General features: G+C 38.4%; 1 protein-coding gene across 1 annotated transcript; it reads right to left on the reverse strand.

Annotated features, from left to right (window-relative positions):
- Window positions 1–3843: 3843 nt before the first annotated feature.
- LOC115628126 (membrane-bound alkaline phosphatase) lies at window positions 3844–5900 on the reverse strand. Its single transcript, XM_030524107.1, has 3 exons — window positions 5797–5900; window positions 4350–5506; window positions 3844–4284 (listed from the first exon to the last, which is right to left on the reverse strand). The coding sequence occupies exons 1-3, from the start codon at window positions 5867–5869 to the stop codon at window positions 3949–3951; spliced, it is 1566 nt and encodes a 521-aa protein (XP_030379967.1). The 5' UTR covers window positions 5870–5900; the 3' UTR covers window positions 3844–3948.
- Between the last annotated feature and the right edge of the window lie 14828 nt (window positions 5901–20728).

The following is a 20728-nucleotide window of genomic DNA, read 5'->3' on the forward strand; positions in this document are numbered from 1 at the left end:
TTTAAAGCTTTTTGTGGTATACGACGTCAAGTTTTCGCTGGCTGAGTCAGCATCATTAGTTGAACACATTTTCGTTTCTTTTTTTTTTTACCCTGTTGTTGCTATGTTTTTATCTCACAGACACATTGAAACATTGCCCAACACAATGGTTTCTGTTGATTGTTGCACATACACATGTGCGGTGGCATACATACATACATACATTGTTCAAAATAATAAATTTCTACTTACATAGATATATGTATGTATGTACATAAGTATGTATTTCTTAAGTAAATGTACATATGTAAGTATGTATGTATGTGCAAGTGTCTTTCGTTGGAGCCTATTTTTTTCTTTCGATTTGAAATTTTGTAAATCAAATCCACGAAGCAGTGCCAGAATTTCCTGGTATGCCAGATAAAAATATGGAACAGTGCGATATATGTACATATGTAGATATGAATGTATGTATGTACATATGTATGTATATAGTAATCATTTATTGAGCTCACATCTGTTTTCTCGTTTGTTAAAATTCTCATACTCGTACTACTTGCATACTCGTACATACATACATATGTACATATGTATGTACATCAAAATCAATTTCTTTTTCCGCTCTGTTGTTCTCTCTCGTTCTCTCTTTCTATTTGTCGTCCAATGCACACTTTCGCGCTTTGGCATCGCTGAGGCTGACCCAGTTTTCTAGGCTGGTTTGTAAGCTGCCCAGTCGGTTGGCTTTCACAGTTGTCGAAACACACAACTTTCTTGCCCGAACCAGACCCCAGACCTCTATGATTACGCCATTCGCTACAAGTAAAGGCTGGATTCAAAATGTTACTGCTCCGGAAAGCCACACACATGCACACAAGTATACAGATACATACATACATATATTTTTATTCATGCATATGAACATATACTATGCATATGTATGTTTAGTTATGTATGTATGAGTGATCATCAGTTGGAAAATTGAAAAATAATTTCATAAAATAGAACTGGCAGCGGAAATTATAAAAGAACACCCTCCTCTTACCGAAAATTTAAAACATGTACGTAAGTTAAATCGGAAATAAATTGCCAGCGAGTACTCACACGTACATATATGTTTGGTTATATGTATGTATGTATGTGCAGCTAAAGGAACAGTGGGCTGAAGACAAATGCATTCAAATGATAGCCCGAAAAGGTCTTATTCATGTTGTAAATCTATGAATTATATATTCATTCATCGTATGTTTAAACGAGATCCAGAGGCTCAAAGTTTTTGTTTCTCATTTGAGGGCTTACGATTGGGTGCAAAAAAACAAACATTACTTAATTTGTTTTGAACAATTAGTAACGGTAATTAGAGCTCCCGCAACAAACACCAGGAAGGTCTAAAATTTTTACTCGCATTTAGAACTGTAGCTTTATTTTTACCAACCGTTGCTCTGATTGCTCTCTGACATTCAATAATAAATGTCCACATATGAATAAAACAAGTCCATGTGCCGCGCTTTGTGTCCCCAGCTGGTACGAAAGATTTCATTCAGCTAGTCTTTTGCACCTACATATATCAAGGGGACTAATCCTTTTAAGAAAGCTAACCGACAGGCCATTAAATTGCTCTTCGATTTGTGTGGACTAGCATGTTTGATTTGGCCCATCTATCAGTTCATACGGTTCAGTTGTGGATTCCAATATTTCATTTTTCTCGTCTTTCTTTTCTTCTTTTTCAATTTGTCACCTTGCAATGCAATTTCAGCAAATTATAAGCATAACTGAATCTGTGAGCACATACTTGTATTACGTATACGTGGGGGTGGCTCTTTGCTCATTCTTTGACACAGGAGAATATTCATTAGGTGGCGAGAGGCGTGGCGGAGCTGGAACTTTTCTTTTATAGAGCTACGTATCAGTCACTCTGACCGCTGAGCTCCTGTGGCACAATCGCGGTTGCATACCACGAACTGGATGCGGTTAGTTTAATTGAAAGTAGCTGGTCAACTTTGTCGGGTTCGCTCCACAAAAGTGTTGCAGTAACTAAAAATGTACATGTCTGCACATTCTACCCGGAGCTCTCCTGACCCAGATGCCAACTGAGGCACAAACGGCATGCACATGCAGATACACTGTGGCACATTGCCCCTGGTGGTTGTAAAACTTTTTGCACGTGTGCTGGTGGAAGTGCTGAAAAGCAAATCCCCTATGGATTTGAATACACAATCTGGCATCATCATCAGTATCTGGCTATAGCAACAGACTACAATATAAATTGGGACAGGGATTAGCCACCACTATTGCAGCAGTTGTTCATGTGAATGCATGTGTATGTGTGTGTTTGGGGTTGTATGTATGTGTACTCGCACCTGTACATATGTGCCGCAGATCGTGCCTGCATATTATGTAATATTGACTATCAATGCAGCCAAGTGCAATATGTAAAACATATGTACCCCAATGGAAATACCACGTGCACAGCCTATACTCTAATGATATAGATGGCGACCCTTACAGCTATCATGTCCTAAATTGGTTTTGAATAGCTTTGAAATAGTGATGATAATATTAAAGATTCACGATTCAACAAATTCGAAAAGAGTGCATACTTTGTGCCCTCCATTTTCAGATCCTTTTGTGATATTTGAAATAATAGCTCATCGTGAAGCTGAGTGATTTTTATTTATTATTGAACAGAGATCATAGGAGAGGAACAAATTCGAAAAGAGTGCATATTTTGCGTGATATTTGAAATCATTTAGTAACTAATCGTGGGTGATTTTTATTTATTATTTAAAAGAGATGATAGGAAAGGTTACGGAATTTCAAAAACAACAACTACCAACCCGAAATAAGTTGTCTAGCAACTCTGAAGATGAGGTCTGTGATCTGGTTATATTGTCTGCCGTGCATTTCTCAGCAACAAACATATAGTATATCCTTAAGTGATATTTGAAATAGTAACTCATTGTGAAACTGAATGATTTGTTTTTATTATTTAAAAGAGATCATAGGAGGGCTTCTGGAACTTCAAATGCAGCAACTACCAACCCGAAACAAGTTGTTTAGCAACACTGAAGATGAGGCCTGGGTTCTTGCGATATAATACAACTTGTATTAATACTTAAATGTCATTGATTTCTGGCAAGCATATAGAAATATATTTGATTTAAAATTGACGTCTCCTTGTTATTGGAACTATAGTTGAAGATACTTAAATCTTCCAATAACACATAGCAGATAAATACCATGCGAACAGTCGAATGTGTTCGACACCGACAGTCATTTTTGGTTGTTCTTTATTGTATAAGGAAAACGGTGTCTGAGATGCCATTTTCCGAATATATTCAAGGCGAATTAGGTAAAAAGCTCCATCGGTGATAATCTTCAATCTATCGATTTAGAATCTTTTAATCTTTTTAATCTTTTAATCCAAGCAGGCACTTCTCCTGCGCACCTATATATAACAACTATAACAACTCCAGAATGAACTTGTCTTATACCCTTGCCTTGTTGCCATCCCATGAGCAATATCAATTAACTCTGGCTCCATGACTCACCGACTGGGGTTGTTGTTGGTCTTTAATTGAATCTGAGCGCCATATGCAACATCATGTTCGTTCATGTACGAGTAGAGTGCCAACCTGATGCAATCTGCCCCACCTGGGCAGGCATTTGACAGCCAGACGCTTGTTATTAAACGCTGAACGGGAAATTGCAGTGAGCCAACACATGGCGATGGGTGCGCTCTGCAAATGTCCATGTCATAGCCAATTGATATTCAATTAGAAAGAATTGCATTCCCAACCAGACATCAGAGTCCATTGATGGGAAGGAGAAGAGAGAAGCACAAAACAATTCAGAGCGACATGAGAATTCATTTACATAGTACGAGTATGTGGCTGCAGTGCATTTTAATTACATTTTGTCAGCGGTGTTCGTGTAAAAGGTTTATGGCTCTATTCCCCCCTTGGGGGTCTTCTACGGCTGCACATTTGCATAGGGTCCGATGTTGGCGGCCCTGGCCATAAGAGCTGGTATGTTGGATTGCTCATAGTTGCCACTAAAATACTGAGCAAAGGGTCCGGAGGCATAGACGGCCACATCGTCGCCACCATGGGTTTCCGAGTCTAACGGGACCATCGCTGAGTGCAGGAAGTTAACGTCCTGGGTCTGTTTATTGTTAAGCAGGTTGCGGCCCTGAGCCTTGCTGTAAGTATTCGAGTATCCAGGACCATTGGCATATGAGAGGATGGTATATGGAAGCCCGTCATCAGCCAACGAATCAACCACACCCGTGATCTCCTCATCTCGATGCTAGAAGATAGGAAGCATACGTTGTGTGCCATACTTTCTGTTATACAGCTTGGCAATAGACTCACCGGATAACCATTGATTGTCATGGTGTGGGCATGATCGGCCGTAACTACCACCAGAGTGTCCTCCAGCGAGGTCATCTCGCGCGCCACCTGCACTGCCTTGGCAAACTCCACAGTATCCTCGAGCGCACGACGAGCATACGTGTCATGGTGGGCCATGTCGATGCGTGCACCCTCCACGAAGAGGAAGAAGCCCTTGTCGTTGCGCTGCAACACCTGTATGGCGGCAGCTGTAAGCTCGCTTAGCGAAGGATCCGCAAGTTCGCGATGCTCTCGCACACGATCCCCATTATATGGCAGATGAGAGGCGCTGAAGAGACCCAGCAAATAGTCCGTATTATCCAAGTCCACCAAACTAAGACCCTTGCGACTCCACACGTAGTGGGCCGATGCGTTGGCCGCCTGCTTGTCGGCAATCCAGTCTTTGATTAGATTGCGGCCATCGTTACGATAGCCCGGGTAGCCTTCCTCGTCGCGCGAAGTCGCGTTGAGAAAATTCTGACGACCACCGCCTAATATGACCTTGAGACCTTTTCCCACGGGCCACTCAACCAGCTGACGTGCAATGTCAATCGTTTGCTCAGGATCACAGCCCGCTGCACTCACCTCGTCATCATTCTCCCAATTGCGATCGGCAGTGTGGGCATAGAGGCCAGCTGGAGAGGCGTGTGTGACGCGGGAGCTGGTCACAAAACCAGCATCCTTGCCCGCGTCCTGTGCCCATTGCGCAATGCTATCCACGTGGTGCTCGTTGGTGTTGGCGCCCTCGCAACTGTAACGAGCTACTTTGGCGTTGATTCCTATGGTGCCGTAGTTGCCCTTCACGCCGCCAAGATACGCCGTGGATGTGCAAGCGGAGTCCGCCACCTGTCTATTCACGCAGTACGTCTTCGAGAGGCCCGTGTAAGGAAACTGCTCGAAGTACACCTGTTCGGAGCTGTCGCCAAGGAAATTGCGAGTAGCCGTTACTGTGTGGACGGACATGCCATCTCCCAGAAACATGATCACATTCTTGGCCGATTTCAGCTCAACCGCATCCGCCGCTGCCACCTTGGCAGCCAAAGTTCTCTGCGCATTGTCATTCCAATAGGCGCCGAGCTCCTCCTCCTCATTCTTGATGGGATGAGCGCGTGTGGCGCGATGTCGTGGGTGATCGCGGTCTGAAATTAGTCGAAAACGTAAAAGAAATATGGAAGGAGGCTCATCTGGCTTGTCAACTGATTGTGTTTTATGGATGCCAGTCGGAATTTATAATACCACGTGCCATGCGATAAGCGCAGGTATTCGTTAACAAACAGCCATTTAAATTGCTTACAAAGTATGAGAAATATATATCATTATTTGAGAGAAACTTCAACTTGATTAAAACTCACAGAATGGACTTGCAGAAAGGTCCTCTCACAATTCAAGTTACTTACAGATTATCCTATATATTAATTGGTTTACTAACCTTGTTCAGCGCTCGAAAGTTTGGACAGCAAAATGCTGGCCAAAAACAATGAGAAAATAAACCTTTTGACCATTGTTGCCCTTCCGAGTCCCCACAGTATTCCGTTTAAGTTTTCAAGTTGCACTGAAACAGCCGATGATGATGTTACGTGAGTCCAGCGCCTAACTGGACCTTATCGGAAGCCATTCGCATTTAGATTCGACAAGAAAGAAATCTAATCTGTATATAATATAACTAGAACTGCGCACTAATCTATATGGTAAATCAGATCGGCCCTGCTCAAAAAGCTGGCGATTATAAATTTGTTCTGCGAAAAGACGAAAGGTACTTGTAAGTTTAGAATCGGGCGTGGATTGCTTTTATCTTCCATTCAAATGCCATAAAATTCAGTATTGTGGAAGTGCTTGTGTAAGATCGCAAAAGAAAACCACATTCTGTTCAATCTTTATTTGAACTGGCTTTCATATTCGTCCTTTAGTTCGTCTTTTAACAATAATGCGAGCCCAGCTGCCCACTGGCTCTTTCAATTAAACAGTCTTTTCTGTTATCACTGCCCGAGTTAGCCCGAGACGAACGAGACAAATGTAGAAAGTGGTCCAATGTGTGCAAGAACCTACTAATCCATTGGCCACGTCCACTCCTATGTGCTCTGTCTTGGGAACACCAGAGGTTTTGGGTCTTAACTTGCATTCCTCTAAATTGGTTTACAGGATTATAAGTAGTCTCGAAAGACACAAAAGTTATACAAAAATATACCAACACGAAAAAGGAATATAAAATAAATAATCAACATCATTGACGCCGATTATATCAATTATTAAGTACAATTTCTGGCCTGGTTATAAGTCACTAATATTTATTGGCTAGATAGACTTAATGGGATGTGAGTGAAATAAAGCAAATTAATTAATTATTAATTTTTTTTTCTCTAACTTAATTGAAGATTAAGACTGAAGATTAAGCTATTTAGTGTATACAAGCCGCCTGTTTTCATCTTGAAGTAACATTTGGCACATGTTTTCTACGAATAATCGATCTATAGTGTCCTTAATAATCTAAATTGCGCTTCAAATCGTTAAATACAAGTTTTTGCCTATGAACATATTTAGCTTTAGTCCTTAGCTCCACAAATACGGCGATACAAAAAATCGTCCTCTAATTGTTAACTACTCCTTTCCACATTCTCCTATATCGTCTGCGAGGATATTGCAAGGATAAGCTGAAGCTTGACTTCACATGCATACATACATAAATGATTTTTATACTTTTGAACAAATATCAATTAAATCGTTGAGGATTCATTTGATTTATTTTTTAACAGCAAAGTACTTGTAGTGTGCTTTTAAATAATAATGTATGGTAATGATGATCAACAAAAAATCCTTCATAAACTAAATTGGGGGCGCTTCTAAGGCGAAAATGTTTAGTTTATTAAGTGTTAAAATTATATATATTTTTATAGCCTGTACCCAAAGGGTGAAAGGCTATACTAGTTTTGTGCGCATGTATGTAACACACAGAAGGAGGCGTGGCAGACCCCACAAAGTATATATATTCTTGATCAGGATGAGAAGCCGAGTCGATATAGCCTTGTCCGTCCGTCCGTCTGTCCGTCTGTCCGTCTGTCTGTCCGTCTGTCCGTATGAACGCAAGGATCTCAGAAAGTATAAGAGCTAGAATAACCAAACTTGGTTTCCATATTCTCCTAAGACCGAGAAAGTACGAGTTTGAGTTTTTTTTCGATGCACCCCCCCACTCCCCCGCAATTCGTGTTTTTTCTTATAACTTCCGTAATTCTTGGAATTTTGAAATCAATTTTGGTAGGTACATCCAGTTAGTACTAATGTGTCCGTGTGCCAAATTTCATCATGATAGGTCAATTCTGAAGAAAGTTATAGCCATAAGTAAAATCGCTGCTCATGCGCTGCCTCTGTCGGCAGCGCTGCCCGCAGCTGTTGTTGTTGTTGCTGCTTTGGTTCAACTTTGTGCTGCATACATACACGCATATAAACACGCATAGGTACGTGATGTAAATGTATGCTGTTAAAACTAAACATAAACATATATTCTAATTTAATTTAATTAATTAATTCATTAATTTTTTTTAATAATTTAATTTTTTTTTAAAATTTTTTTTTTTTTAATTTTTCTTTTTTTGTGGGCAGTACAGGCTATTTTACTGTCGGGCTTGCTCGACTGTAGCGTTCTATCTTGTTTATAATGCATTCAAAATAGGCGCACTAAATCATATAGCTGCTTTATAATCGATGGGGGTAAAAAAGTTTATTTTCTATTATCTTTTTTATGCGGATACTAACTTCTGACTTCTGGAAACGAAAAGCTATAGCCAGCCAGGCAAACAATAGAGTTTGTCATGATTATAACATAATCATAACCAATAATCATTCTCTCTGTTCGATATTTTTGAAAATTAAGATGTGAAACTGGGTGAAAATAATTTGCATATCTGATCATTAGTTAAGTAAAAATCTGAGACAATTTAGCAGTGACATTTTAGATGCTTGAGAACAACTTATCGACTTATCCTCTATAGGTACATAGATTATTGATGGAAGCTTAAAATGTCTCAGAAGCCCCAAATTATAAAAATAAAAAAAAATAAAAATATATGTGTTTTCAATTGCATTACTTTATTAAATAAGATTATCTCGAATTCGAAATTATTTCTCCACTGCTTTGGATGTTTGGGAAACCCACACAACTACTTGTAGTTGTGCAACAAAATTAAAGCCATGCTGAAGCCCAATGTACCTAGCCTGGTGTCAAATTTAATAAAAGTTTATGCCACTTTTGCTTAAAATTTGCAGCTGTCTCCAACTAAACGACAAATTCCTTGGTGTACATTTTACGAAAATGGTTTATGGCTTCGAAGTTTGCTTGCCAGTACTAGAAATTCCACAGCAGCAAATTATTTCTCAATAAATTTTGCTGCACAATTGCTAAAATATTTAAGCATAAAATGAACAAAACGCTTCTGCCTGCCCAAGCCACTCAAGAGCATATGAATTTATTAGCAAGTCGAGTGTATATTTTTGCAAAAAACGACAGCTGTTTTGTTCATTGCTAATAATTCGTTTATTTATGAATTTTCCATTTTTGCACAGAATCTGTGGGATTTAATTTTTCTGCTGCATACTTTCAGGCTACGCACAATAGTCGCATCTTGATTTTAATTATGTACATATATTAAGTGTTTATTAAAGATTTAATGTCTGGTATTAGCGAGCGCCGTAATCTTTATGATCTGTAGTGGAGGAATTTATTTATGACTAGACCAACAATTATGGTCTACGCACCGCGGTTAACAAAATGTAACACAACGGGTGTGAAGAAGGGCACCTGAAGCTTGATTGGCTTTTGGGTTCTCAACAGCAGCAAATAAACGGATCTTCGCGCTTCACGCTAAACTGTTTCCCCCAACTCCAGGATCTACAGGCGATAGAAAATAATAATAATAATAATTAAAAAAGTTTAAGCGATCTGCCCGCCTTAGCAGTAGGGGAAAATCGGAAAGATGATAGAAACCGTATGAAGCATGTACCTCAAAAGATGATAATGATATCCGCAAAACTACACAGCATGTTCGCTAAAATTCATGTCAAGTATCTGTCCGCATTGCTCCAATACTTACCAGCAATATGGCAATAACGCGGGCAGCCAATAATAGACTAGACGAGACATAATGGGCAAATGTCGGTGCTGCTATAATATCTGATAACCTGCGGGTAATATCCATTATCTCATTGTGGCGATCGACAATATTTGCCAAACGTTGACCGCACAATTCCCTATCACAATCAGCAGGATCTGTGCAAGAGGAGAAGAACTGAACTTCGAAGAGATGCTGAAACTGTACATAATCATATGTAAGTCTCTAGGTGTTGATTATTTTTAATTTAACAGACTTTTTTAAGAGTATTTCGATATTTTTTTTGCTTAGTTATAATCTTTTATTCGTGTTAAGTCCTCAATAAACCTTTCAAATAGGTGAATACGAGTATACTATATAAGCTTAAAATATATAATCGTGCTACTGTTTGCCTGGAGAGATCTAAAATCCATGTACGAATGCATTTTCAAATACAAATTTAGTATTTTCGACTCGATTTTAAAAAGTATATTTGTTGCTAATTGTAGTAGTATGTAGAAATATTGTTTTTTATTACAAGTAATGAGTTTGTCGAGTCGGTAAAATATGAACGGATTCCTAAAGACAATTCAATAATAGAAGGCTATAAAAAGACAGTTTAGATCGCTAGCAATTAAAGGAAATTCTGACCAAATAATCATGTATATGTAGTATGTACTTATATGCCTATATCCAATTCTAATTATATGGGAATTACGTTTCATTACAGTCCAAGGCCGTTTTAAAAATTTGAATAGAACTTATGGAAAATAATAGATGCCCAGACACATCCGGAGCTTGCTGTCTCACTTATTCTTTAATTTATGAGGGACCAAGAAAAATAGTTTCTAAATATCCGCATAGATTGCAAATCGAAATTTATATGAGCGAAGTGTTTAATGTTAACCAAGCTTGACTTCCGTTTGTTTTTTTTTTTTCGTCCCTACTTCTCCCCTACGTCCACGCTTTAATTTTTTCCCACAAAGATATTGTAAACACAAACACCCTGCATATATTTGAAGGTTTTTGAGCCCGAGCTCAGTAAAAATGTTTAAGAGTTGTTGAACAAAAGACGAACAAAACAAAACAAAATTTGTAAGACAAACAATTCAAAGTTCCATGCGATTGTTACCTTCCGAGCGAGCCGCCTCAATTAGAATTTCAAATGAAAATCAGCTATAAAAATAGTAGCGCCCGCTTTTGCCAGTATGTATATAGGTCACTATGTTTAGTTGACTTTTGAAAATTCTTTTCACTCATGCCAAATTTTGCATAAACATTAAAGAGCCGCGATCTGTGCGATGTGATATCTTTGAAGCTAAGGAAAGAGTAGTGATTGAAACAGAAAAACTTAATAAGGCTGGTCAGTGAGTCGGAAGCGGATATATGTATGTATATGTTACTGAATTTTGTATGCTGGTCCTGTCTATTTTTATTTGACTTCTAAAATAAATATTTTTGCTTTATCACAGATTTATTTCAACTGAACAAATACTGTAAATTATTTGATTTGTCTATTCCGCAAGAATATTCCAAATCAAATAGGACCTTTGGAGTAGGCCATTGTTCGATGGCCCCATCTATATGTGACTGGCTGGTTGGAGGGTACATCCATTGCCGACTCTAAATAAAAATTTCAGGACCTTTGCTCCTCTGGAAGCAATAACAAAATGAGCCAATATTAAGTTTTGGCTTAAACTTTTCTCGAAACCTTTTATTTGATGTACCTAGTCTTATGGCAGAGTTCATGAGCTGTATATGCGTTTCAAAAAGGGTCGTGAGATCATAAATCTTGACTAGTATGTACGCTAAACATTAGCCTTAATCTTCATTGAAATCAGAGTCAGATCAAACATCAATTTATCACATTTTGACCGAAAATTTGGACTACCAGACTAAGAAGATTTCTTCTGCGATAGTTGATTGATTGTCTGTCTGAATTTTTAGACAAAAAAAAAACCGCAATGGAACCGTCAACCACTCCCCGCATTCGACCGATTTGGTAGCGTTAGGCTTTTAGATTTTCATAAGAATATATTTGCTGGTGAAAGAAGAGCATTTTCTCAACGTAGGCGCCATCCAAAAAGGCTTCTACCGACATACTGAAGGCCATTCCGGCCAACAAGCTAAAACATTCGTTCGACACGCTTTTAGACCGTGTCATCACTGTTTGGAGTTCGAAGGGGACTATTTTTGATAAAATAAATGGATTTTGCCAAATTATTGTTTGTTTTTCTTAATTTTCAAAAAGCCGTGGAAAGCACCTTCCTTCTATAGTATTCATTGTAAGGAAAGAATCAATATAATTTATAATCTTCAACTACATCCATAAGGAAAAAGAGTGAGCTTTAAATGGTGACCCTTCACTGCTAATATATACTATATATGTATGTATGTATATGGAATTGGTCTTAGGTTAATATGCTTTTGCATGGCTTCATCATTTCGTATTGTTCTGCGACTGAATGAGGAAGGGGCAGTTGTTTTCAGATCGCATTCTTTTGAGCTTATTTAAAACAGATACAAATGGTCTGCAAGTGTATGTATTTTTGTCGACGGCCAATCCATACAAGTATGTGCATGTACAGATGAGTGGTTGGGAATCGTTCAACAACATGTTTTCAGCTCACAAACTCTGCAACCACAGCTACAGCCACAGCCATAACCACAACCACCCTGAAAAGCGCCGCTGATATCATCATCGAGGCAAAAAGTTTAACTTACTGGCGCCAGCTACTGAAAGCTACATCTAGCAACGGCTGCGGAATTCATCCCCAAAGTGCCACCCACTAACAAGTTAAACTTAGCTAACAATAAACAAATACACACACACACGCACACACACGCACAACGCCCAATGCACGCAACCCCCGAGTTGCGAGTTAGGTTGCGGCATGACACCCGACACACCCTGTGGACGCAAAAACTGAGCTGCCTGAAAGGCTACACCCACACAATACAACCCCCACCTTCACCCCCAACACCACCCCATCCCACCCCATGCATACATCCGCATGAAGAAGCTTTTTTTCGGCATACCCTGGAAATTGTATAACGCATTTTGCCTTTTCGTGCGCAAAACAAATTCCGTGCAATCGTTTTGCGCCTTTTACATTCCTTTCGAGGGGGTAGCTGCGGATAACTCTGTAGCCAGCTCCTAAAAAGGACACATCAGCACTGTTCGCATACGTTTAGACAACAGCCGCCGCTTGTTCTAGTAATTATGGGTGTACGGGTGTATTTCACTTCAAACTTTTGATAATACTGCCACTATTGTTATACCCTTGACTGGAAAGTCAATAAAGGTTTTAGAGCGAACCCTTCAATGCTGAGGCAGCAATTGTGTTTGAAACAGATAGACGGAGGCTGCATTCAGATATATGTCACGAACGCTAATACTTCAATATATAGGAGACTGAGAATGAACTATATCCCATATACTTAATCATTTTTATGATTTCAAACGAGCTGCAAAGTTATACCCGTCTGCATAGTCTTTCCCTTACATCAGACATACTATCCCGGGCCGGGAACTATATTCCTTAATTTAGTCATCCATGGCCCTCAAGTGACATAACGCCATCAGACATAATATCAGCATTTTCACATACAATTCCTTCCAATATGTAACATTAAAACGTTGTTCATACAAAACATTCTTCTACATCATAATGTTTGAATGCCAGTTATACGATATTACGATCTGGAGTTTGATCCCGGCAATTTATTTGTGTCACAAGTAAGCATCGGTGGATAATTTTAACGCGATAGCTCTAAGGCTTTGGGAGAAGTAGTGATTGAAACAGACGGATGACAAATTAAATTCTTTTCGTCAGGTCTATAATATACGAGGACTGTTCAAGAGAAAAGATGAATGTACATTCGATTATCAATATTTGTCTTGTTGTGTTGGTACTCATACATATGTTTATCATATGCTAACATTATTAGCCAATTTGGATCAGTAGTTTGTTGTTGACAACTGAAAAGGTTAGTCATAGTTTTTATGTTCGTCGTTTTATGACTTTTGGAAATAATTGATCAAAGACTGTATTGACAAACTACCATATTCGCCAGATTTGGCTCCCTACACCTTTTTCCTATTCCCTCAACTGATAAGACCAATGAAAGGAAAGCGTTTTGCCACGATTGATGAGATAAAGTCAGAATCGAAGAACAAGCTGATGGCCATAGCGAAAAGCGTATTTCAGAAGTGCCTCGAGGATTAGAAAAAGCGCTGGCATAAGTGCATTATATCTTTGGGGGGGATTACTATGAAGGGGAAAAATGGATAAATAAATACTGTTCAAAAAAATTCAAAATTCACCTTTTCTTTTGAGCAGATCTTGTATATGTTTATATTCACCCATAACATGTGGTGTACTATTCTACCAAATGGATGTTCCAAGCACACTTTTCATTTCATTAAGTATATATGGATTTAATGCTAAAATAAATGTTTAATATTCATTTCATACTGGGAAGATTGCTGTCGTATCTGAGAATGGTTGACTACATGTTGAATAAATTAAAATAATTTGTAACCACAGATATTAAAGACAGATTCTCGGCTTGTGACCATGTGGGAAACTCCTTCATGCTATAGAAGACAGAGAAGGATATCTATAAACGTATAGCGACGATAAAGACTATTAATCCGAAGAAGAATTTGTAGGAAGGTATCGATAAAGACACTTCAGGCTATTGGTACCCCAAAATAGCAGAACAATTTTCTTATTATTAGCTCGAAAAAGTAGAAACCTTCTGAGTCAAGTCACAGATTCCCAATCGACATGGGTTGAAGAAACGAGGGAAAACTTATAGAATTCGGAGCATGAATTTAAGATAATGCCTTAATTGTGTTTCTTTCTTTTCGCTGAGAGATATAAAGGGTTTATTAATAGTATTTGGCGTTCTCAGCCAACCCAGCAGCTTCGGTTTCTGCCTTGGGTTGATGTGGTTTTCTGCGGTTTGCTGCGGTTGGCCTGGTGCTCTGGTGCTCTGCAACTCTGCGGTGCACTTGCTCATGACCAATGGCTGATGATGGTGATGGTGCTGGCGATGATGACGATTATGTTATAAATCAAATGGAGAAGCAAACCCTGAATCGGGCGAAAGCAAAACCAGTTAACGGCGCTGAGTGTGCCAAGTGGCAAAGGAGTAGTGTTGGGCGCCAGGTTTTGTAAAGAGGAAAAGCAGGCTAACGTGTCATGCAGCCAACGGCAACAACCAGTTCTGCACACGCACACATACAGCACTTGCATGTGCAACACACACACATACATACTTCTATACATACAAGTACATACATACTTGTAGAGAAACATTTATATGTACACCTAACGCCGATTTCGTTCAGGCAGCCGCTCGTGAAATGAAATGTACTTGTGCCCTACTTTTGGTGTCGCTGTTGCCGTCGTCGCTGATGCCATTACCGCCGCCAACAAAACGACTAAACTACTGCAGGAAAATGCGAATCAAGTTTTCCACTGTTTTCCACCGCGGCCACCGCGTTCCCCCCTTCATGGAGTGCACTAGTTGAGTCACGTTATAGCTGACTGGCTGGGCTCGCTGGGCTGGCTGGCTGGTGGGAAGGCTCGTTGGTTGGTTGGTTGGTTGGCTGGCAGGCTGGCAGGCAGTTGGAAACAGGTTGATTTTCCTCTTGTGCACTCTTGCATGTTGGGCCAAAACACGATGCTCTTGGCCATTAGCCAAATGGGAGTTCACACGCTTCCTTAATCCGTGTGGCCTGATGCGTTCTGTTCATGGCAAAGGCAATGGCAAATGGCAAACGAGCTTGTTGGCATTTTGGCGCGTCAAGAAGCACAAATCGACAAGAACAACCAAAATCCCTTCCCTTCCCCGCACTCGGCACACACTATGGAGGTGGCCTAGTTGATGGCCTGTCAGTGGCAGACGAGCAACATGGACAGCAGCCATCAACATCAACATCAGCAGCAAACGCAGCAACGGCAGCGAAGACTGATAAATTATTAAAACTCACTTGAGCTACACACAGCAACTTGTAGAATTTCAACACTTGTCAGTATGTACATACATACTCGTATGTGTCTTTGTACATATGTATGTGTGTACCTGTTTACATGTGTGGGTATGTGTGCAACTCTTTGCATACGAATTAAGTCTTTTGATCGTATCGCGCATTTGAAAATTACGACCATGAGCCAATTCGCATAGCAGGCCTCTCCCTGTGCCCAGATCTACAGCCAACGGATCTAGAACTAGCATATATAAAGAAGAAATCACAAATGTTCCAGCCGGCGACCGACTCTTGTATACCCTGGGCCACTTCACAAAATTCCTACCTATCCTTACCATCATCCCTCATCAAATACAAGTATTAAGCAGAGCTGCACCTGCTCAGGAAGTTGGGGGGTTTTAGCTCTCATACTTCCTGAGATTTCAACGGTCATACATGCAAACATACAATCTATCAATTGTACATTTGTATTCTTTACTCTGGGGGTCAAGGTATAAGCCAATAAGAAGTCTTAGATGCTCCTATTCGCATTCACTTTAAGAAATAAGCGTTCAAATTGACGGCTGGACAGACAACACACATACTGATGCAAAAGTAGACACTTTGTGGAGTTACTTTAACAGATCGAATCCAGAAACACCCTTGCACCCTTCAGGGTCAGAAGCATACAAGTAGACTACAGATATAAAGTATCACCAACAACGATTGGCACGAAATCAGTTAGTTTCGATATTTGAATAAGACTTAGTTTATTGCTTGCATACCTATGTACATACATATGTATGTATGAGTGAGTTGAGCCTGTACTATGTACTACACCTATGCTCATATCGTTTGATAAATAAATACGTGCTCAGAGAATTGGAACATATGGTACTTAACTGAACAGCATACTCACATATTTAAAACACGTTTCGCTGCGCAAATAGATTCAACTTCAACATGTATATGTTAATTTATAGAAATGTATTATGTAATACTTAAGTACTTATTTACGCATTCATTTTTGGTTCTGTGGGTACAAGTAATGTAAAATTAATAAACGTCAATAAAATAATCAAAATGGACTTTAATCTACCCCGTCACTACTCGACAACAGATTAACACTCAATATCAAAAGTTTAACAACTTGCAGAAGGAATTGTATTCTATGTACAACATCAGTATATAAATAATTAATAACTAATTAAATTTAGACCTAAATCATAAAGCTTTACTGGTTTTGTTACATTTATTTCTTTCTACTTACACTGTTATTTATTGTATTTAATTTCTATTCCTCCATTTTGCACGTAGTTGAGTAGAAAAGACTAAATCGCTTGTAACCTGTATATTTCACCTTTCTTATAAATATCCAATAATATAAATTAATAAATTAAAATTTAATAATATACGGGTAACTTAAATGTTTCATAATGATTACATGCTGAAACAAATAAAAACACATTTCGGCAATTTGTTTTCAATTCATACTTGTTTGAGGGGTACCACAAATTTTCCAGTGGAAGCGTTAAAAAATGAGACTGTATACAAATTTCGAAACAATCAAGTATAGTATTTCGTTATATAATTAAGAACTGTAGGGTCCAGAAATGCTCAAAATTGAAATTATGCCGCTGCAACTTCATCAACGCTAGGGCCGAGAGAAACAGATTTTATGTCGGGAGGTTCTATATAATGTTTCAACAAATACTTGAACTAAAATAAAACCATTTGACTTCCATTGGACCGATTCAGCTTAAAACGTCGTTAACAATGGAAAGTTTGTTGTAATGCCTGTTTGAGTTGCAAGGATTGAGTCCGATCGTGATACTGCGTCATATAACTGCCCTAGCAACGATATATTATAATGTTTTTTAAAAGCGAAGAAGAACATTTGCAGGGGTATACTATGTACAAAAGCTTTTGTTTCTTCCTCTTTAATTATGCTGTTATTTTTATAACCCCAATTAAACTTATAGCTAAATACAAATACAACTAAACTAGGTGTTCGGTCTTAATTACAATTTTAGATTTTTAATTTATATAAATCAGTTGGCTAGGTCTATAGGGTGAGACCTCTTTAGCCTTCTTCTAACTGTAGCTCTTCGAATTCTGTGTACTGTGAAGCTTCTGCACTCCAAGGTCCTTTTCTATATTTGCCGTTTTCATGCACCAGTTGGGAGACGAAGGCTTTTGGCTTGAAGAATTCGGATTTACTCCAGATGGGATTTGGCAGCGTTTCCGTATACCTAAAAGCCATATGCAGGATTTATGTACAAAAGCTGTAATACATAAATCAAATGTACATGCGCTTTAGTTTTTCCAGAGTGTCAGAAACGTGATCTTCTTATGGATTGCTATTATGGGTCTAATGGGGTTTTCACACTTTCGCAATTTGTCAGCTGAACCCGGCATCAGAAAAAGGAAATCCATGAACTGGCAGTATGCAGTATATCGCAAAACTGGCGTTCTGATCAACTAATCATAAATCAGGCGTTACAAAGAGAGGAACTTTGGATGTCGGGCGAGCGGTACTTGGCTAAATTATTACCATAAGGCGGCTTGGACCATTATTAAAGCTATTGAGCTGACAAATAAATAAGCGAGCATATGTGTGGATAAAGAGCGTGCCGACCAAGCCACACACATTTGTCATAGACCAAGACGAGGCGTGAGCGTGACACAATACTTCCAATTTGGCATGCGTTGCGGTAAATTCCAGTTGAGGGGCACGCTGAGGGGCTGGGGCTGGTTTGGGGTAAAGCTAATGGGGCTTGGGGTAAATTGTTATAAATTTCATGTCATGGCTGTATGCTTTGAATGTACATTATAGTACATTATAGTAGTTTAGGACGACATTGTTGTTGTGGGATAATTAAAACTGTTTCGGCTTAGTAGAAATTGCTGTTCGGTGGAATTTGTGTGTTTTGTGGCGATTATACGACGTGTCTACAAACTATACTTGTGATTAGTCAAATCGTAGGTCTTTGAGGATAGATTCTTTTATTTTATTTATTTAATTTTTATTACTTCCTAGTGCACCAAGTGGATTTACTTATATGTTAAAGCATAAGCCACTTTAAGAACCTGTCGCTAAACAGAGTTTTACATATGTACTAAATATTAGTTAGTTTTTAACAAGCTTATAATAAAACAAGAGAGAACGCTACAGTCGAGCAAGCCCGACAGTGTAATACCCTGTACCCAGGTAAACTTTCGTCACTGAGTTATATGCGCCCATAGCAGCAGCAAAAAGAGGAAGAAGAAGAGCGAACTTGTTGCTGCAGTTTGGTGGGGTTGTACTGGCGAGAATTTGTTTCGCTAATAACTTTTCTTAGAATTGACCGAATTGAATGAAATTTTAAACAACAGTAGACAATTATATAGAAATTATGTGTGCAAAGTTTGGTTTAGGTAGCATTTGAAATGTGGACGCTATTGACGAAATTCTGTAGTGGGGGAAGGGGGGGAAAATTCCAAAAAATAAAATAAACTCGTCCTTTCTCGGACCTAGGAGAATCTGGATGCCAACTTTGGTTATTCTAGCTTCTATAGTTTCTGAGATCCTCGCGTTCATCCAGACGGACGGACAGACGGACGGACGGACATGTCTAGATCGATTTCTCTCGTCATGCTGATTCAGAATATATATACTTTATGGGGTCGGAGATGCTTCCTTCTGCATGTTACATACTTTGCACAAACCTAATATACCCTTTTTACCCTACGGGTACAGGGTATAAAAAATATTTAGACAAAGAATTATTGGAAAGAAAACAAAATTTCTTCTTAATGGCATTAAAGAAAATAAATTATACAAATAATATAGTAAATAACAAAAATTTAAATTAAATTCTGGATTTTCTTAATACTAAATTATTTATTAGTTAGTTTTTTATTATAAGAAGATTAAATATGTCGTGTCAGCTTAGTAATGCTAGTTTTGTAAATATTTTTTTAAGATTACATCGAAATCGTGTAATCGTGAAATCGTTCCAAATTTTTGCAACTCATCCCGCTACGAAACAATTGTCTAATCATTATATTGGTGTTCCGATTTTCAAATGCAGAACCTTTCAATATTACCAAGCCATTTCTGGTCTTAGTGTAATTCTTAATTCATTCCACGATTCATTATTTATTACCACACACAGTACATATTTATGCTTAGACTAGTTCGTATTTTAGATCGTGGCAACTTGTTTAAAATAATAATAATAAAACTCATATTGTTGCTTTCATAAAATCATTTTCGCTTTCATACTACTACTGATTTCTTTTGCGGATCTCGTAAACTTACATTGTCAGGCATAGATTTAAATACGCTTCATTATAGTGGAAAACCCAAATTTTGAAATATATATAGTCTGGTCAGTAATCTACCACCACGAGAATACACATCTATGAACTCGGTCTAACACGATAAAAAATTTGTTACCTTTTCTCTTTTAATACGCTAAAAACCTCGTTCTTACGCGATTGAAGCTGAACAAATTTTTAAAATAAGAATATTACTTTAACGCACTTTTGTTCTTGGAATATGCCCCAGGATGTGCAATGGATTAGGATATAATTTGCACTTTCAAAATTATATACTACTAGTATAAACCCCGTATTTCGGATACAACTGTAACGGACTCTTAAGACAACAACCATAAAATTATCACAATAAGACATTTAATTGAAGGTGCAGGATTCGAAGACCTGAATTAGAATTAGATTATATGCCAATACCACCAAATGGTTCTGAAACCTTGTATTAAGCTGCTTTAACATTTTTTACGTTTGACAATATTTTCCTTTTTAATAAGAATAATCTTAATTAATAATAAATATTTAACATTTAAAGATTTTTCCTTTTTAAAAAGATTAATCTGCTAATGATGAATATTTAACATTTAAAGGTTGTTTTTCCTTTTTAATAAGATGAATCTGTTGATGATAAATATTTAACATTTAACGTAACTTTTTGTTAATATTGAAAATGTGTGGATCCTTAAAACAGTGTGTTTTGTGCATTTGTCGAAATTTAGGAACGTAACACCATACGTAGATATTTTGTATGAAGTCCATGTCTCGTTTAGCACGATTTCGCTTAACACGCGGTTTTCTAAGAAAGCAACGCACGTATTAAGCGAGGGCTGGGTGTAATCGAAAGTTGATAGCCGGAAAATATTCAAAATTCATATTGATAATTCCAAACTTAGAGTATTACTCAACTGATCACGCTTGGGAGTGACACATAAACCGTCCAAAATAGTTAATAAACAGCCGCCGCGGCAGCAGCTGCGGTTGTGGTC

The sequence above is a fragment of the Scaptodrosophila lebanonensis genome, unplaced genomic scaffold, assembly GCF_003285725.1.
Source record: "Scaptodrosophila lebanonensis strain 11010-0011.00,11010-0021.00 unplaced genomic scaffold, SlebRS2 tig00000001-arrow-pilon, whole genome shotgun sequence".
Classification (NCBI taxonomy): Eukaryota; Metazoa; Arthropoda; class Insecta; order Diptera; family Drosophilidae; genus Scaptodrosophila; species Scaptodrosophila lebanonensis.

What these genes read in the sequence shown, in the direction of transcription:
- LOC115628126 (XM_030524107.1), bottom strand. Translation starts at nt 5,869, where the DNA reads ATGGTCAAAAGGTTTATTTTCTCATTGTTTTTGGCCAGCATTTTGCTG. An exon ending in ACTTTCGAGCGCTGAACAAG is followed by an intron (nt 5,507 to 5,796) that starts GTTAGTAAACCA and finishes GACTAATTTCAG; the next exon opens with ACCGCGATCACCCACGACAT. An exon ending in TGACAATCAATGGTTATCCG is followed by an intron (nt 4,285 to 4,349) that starts GTGAGTCTATTG and finishes CCTATCTTCTAG; the next exon opens with CATCGAGATGAGGAGATCAC.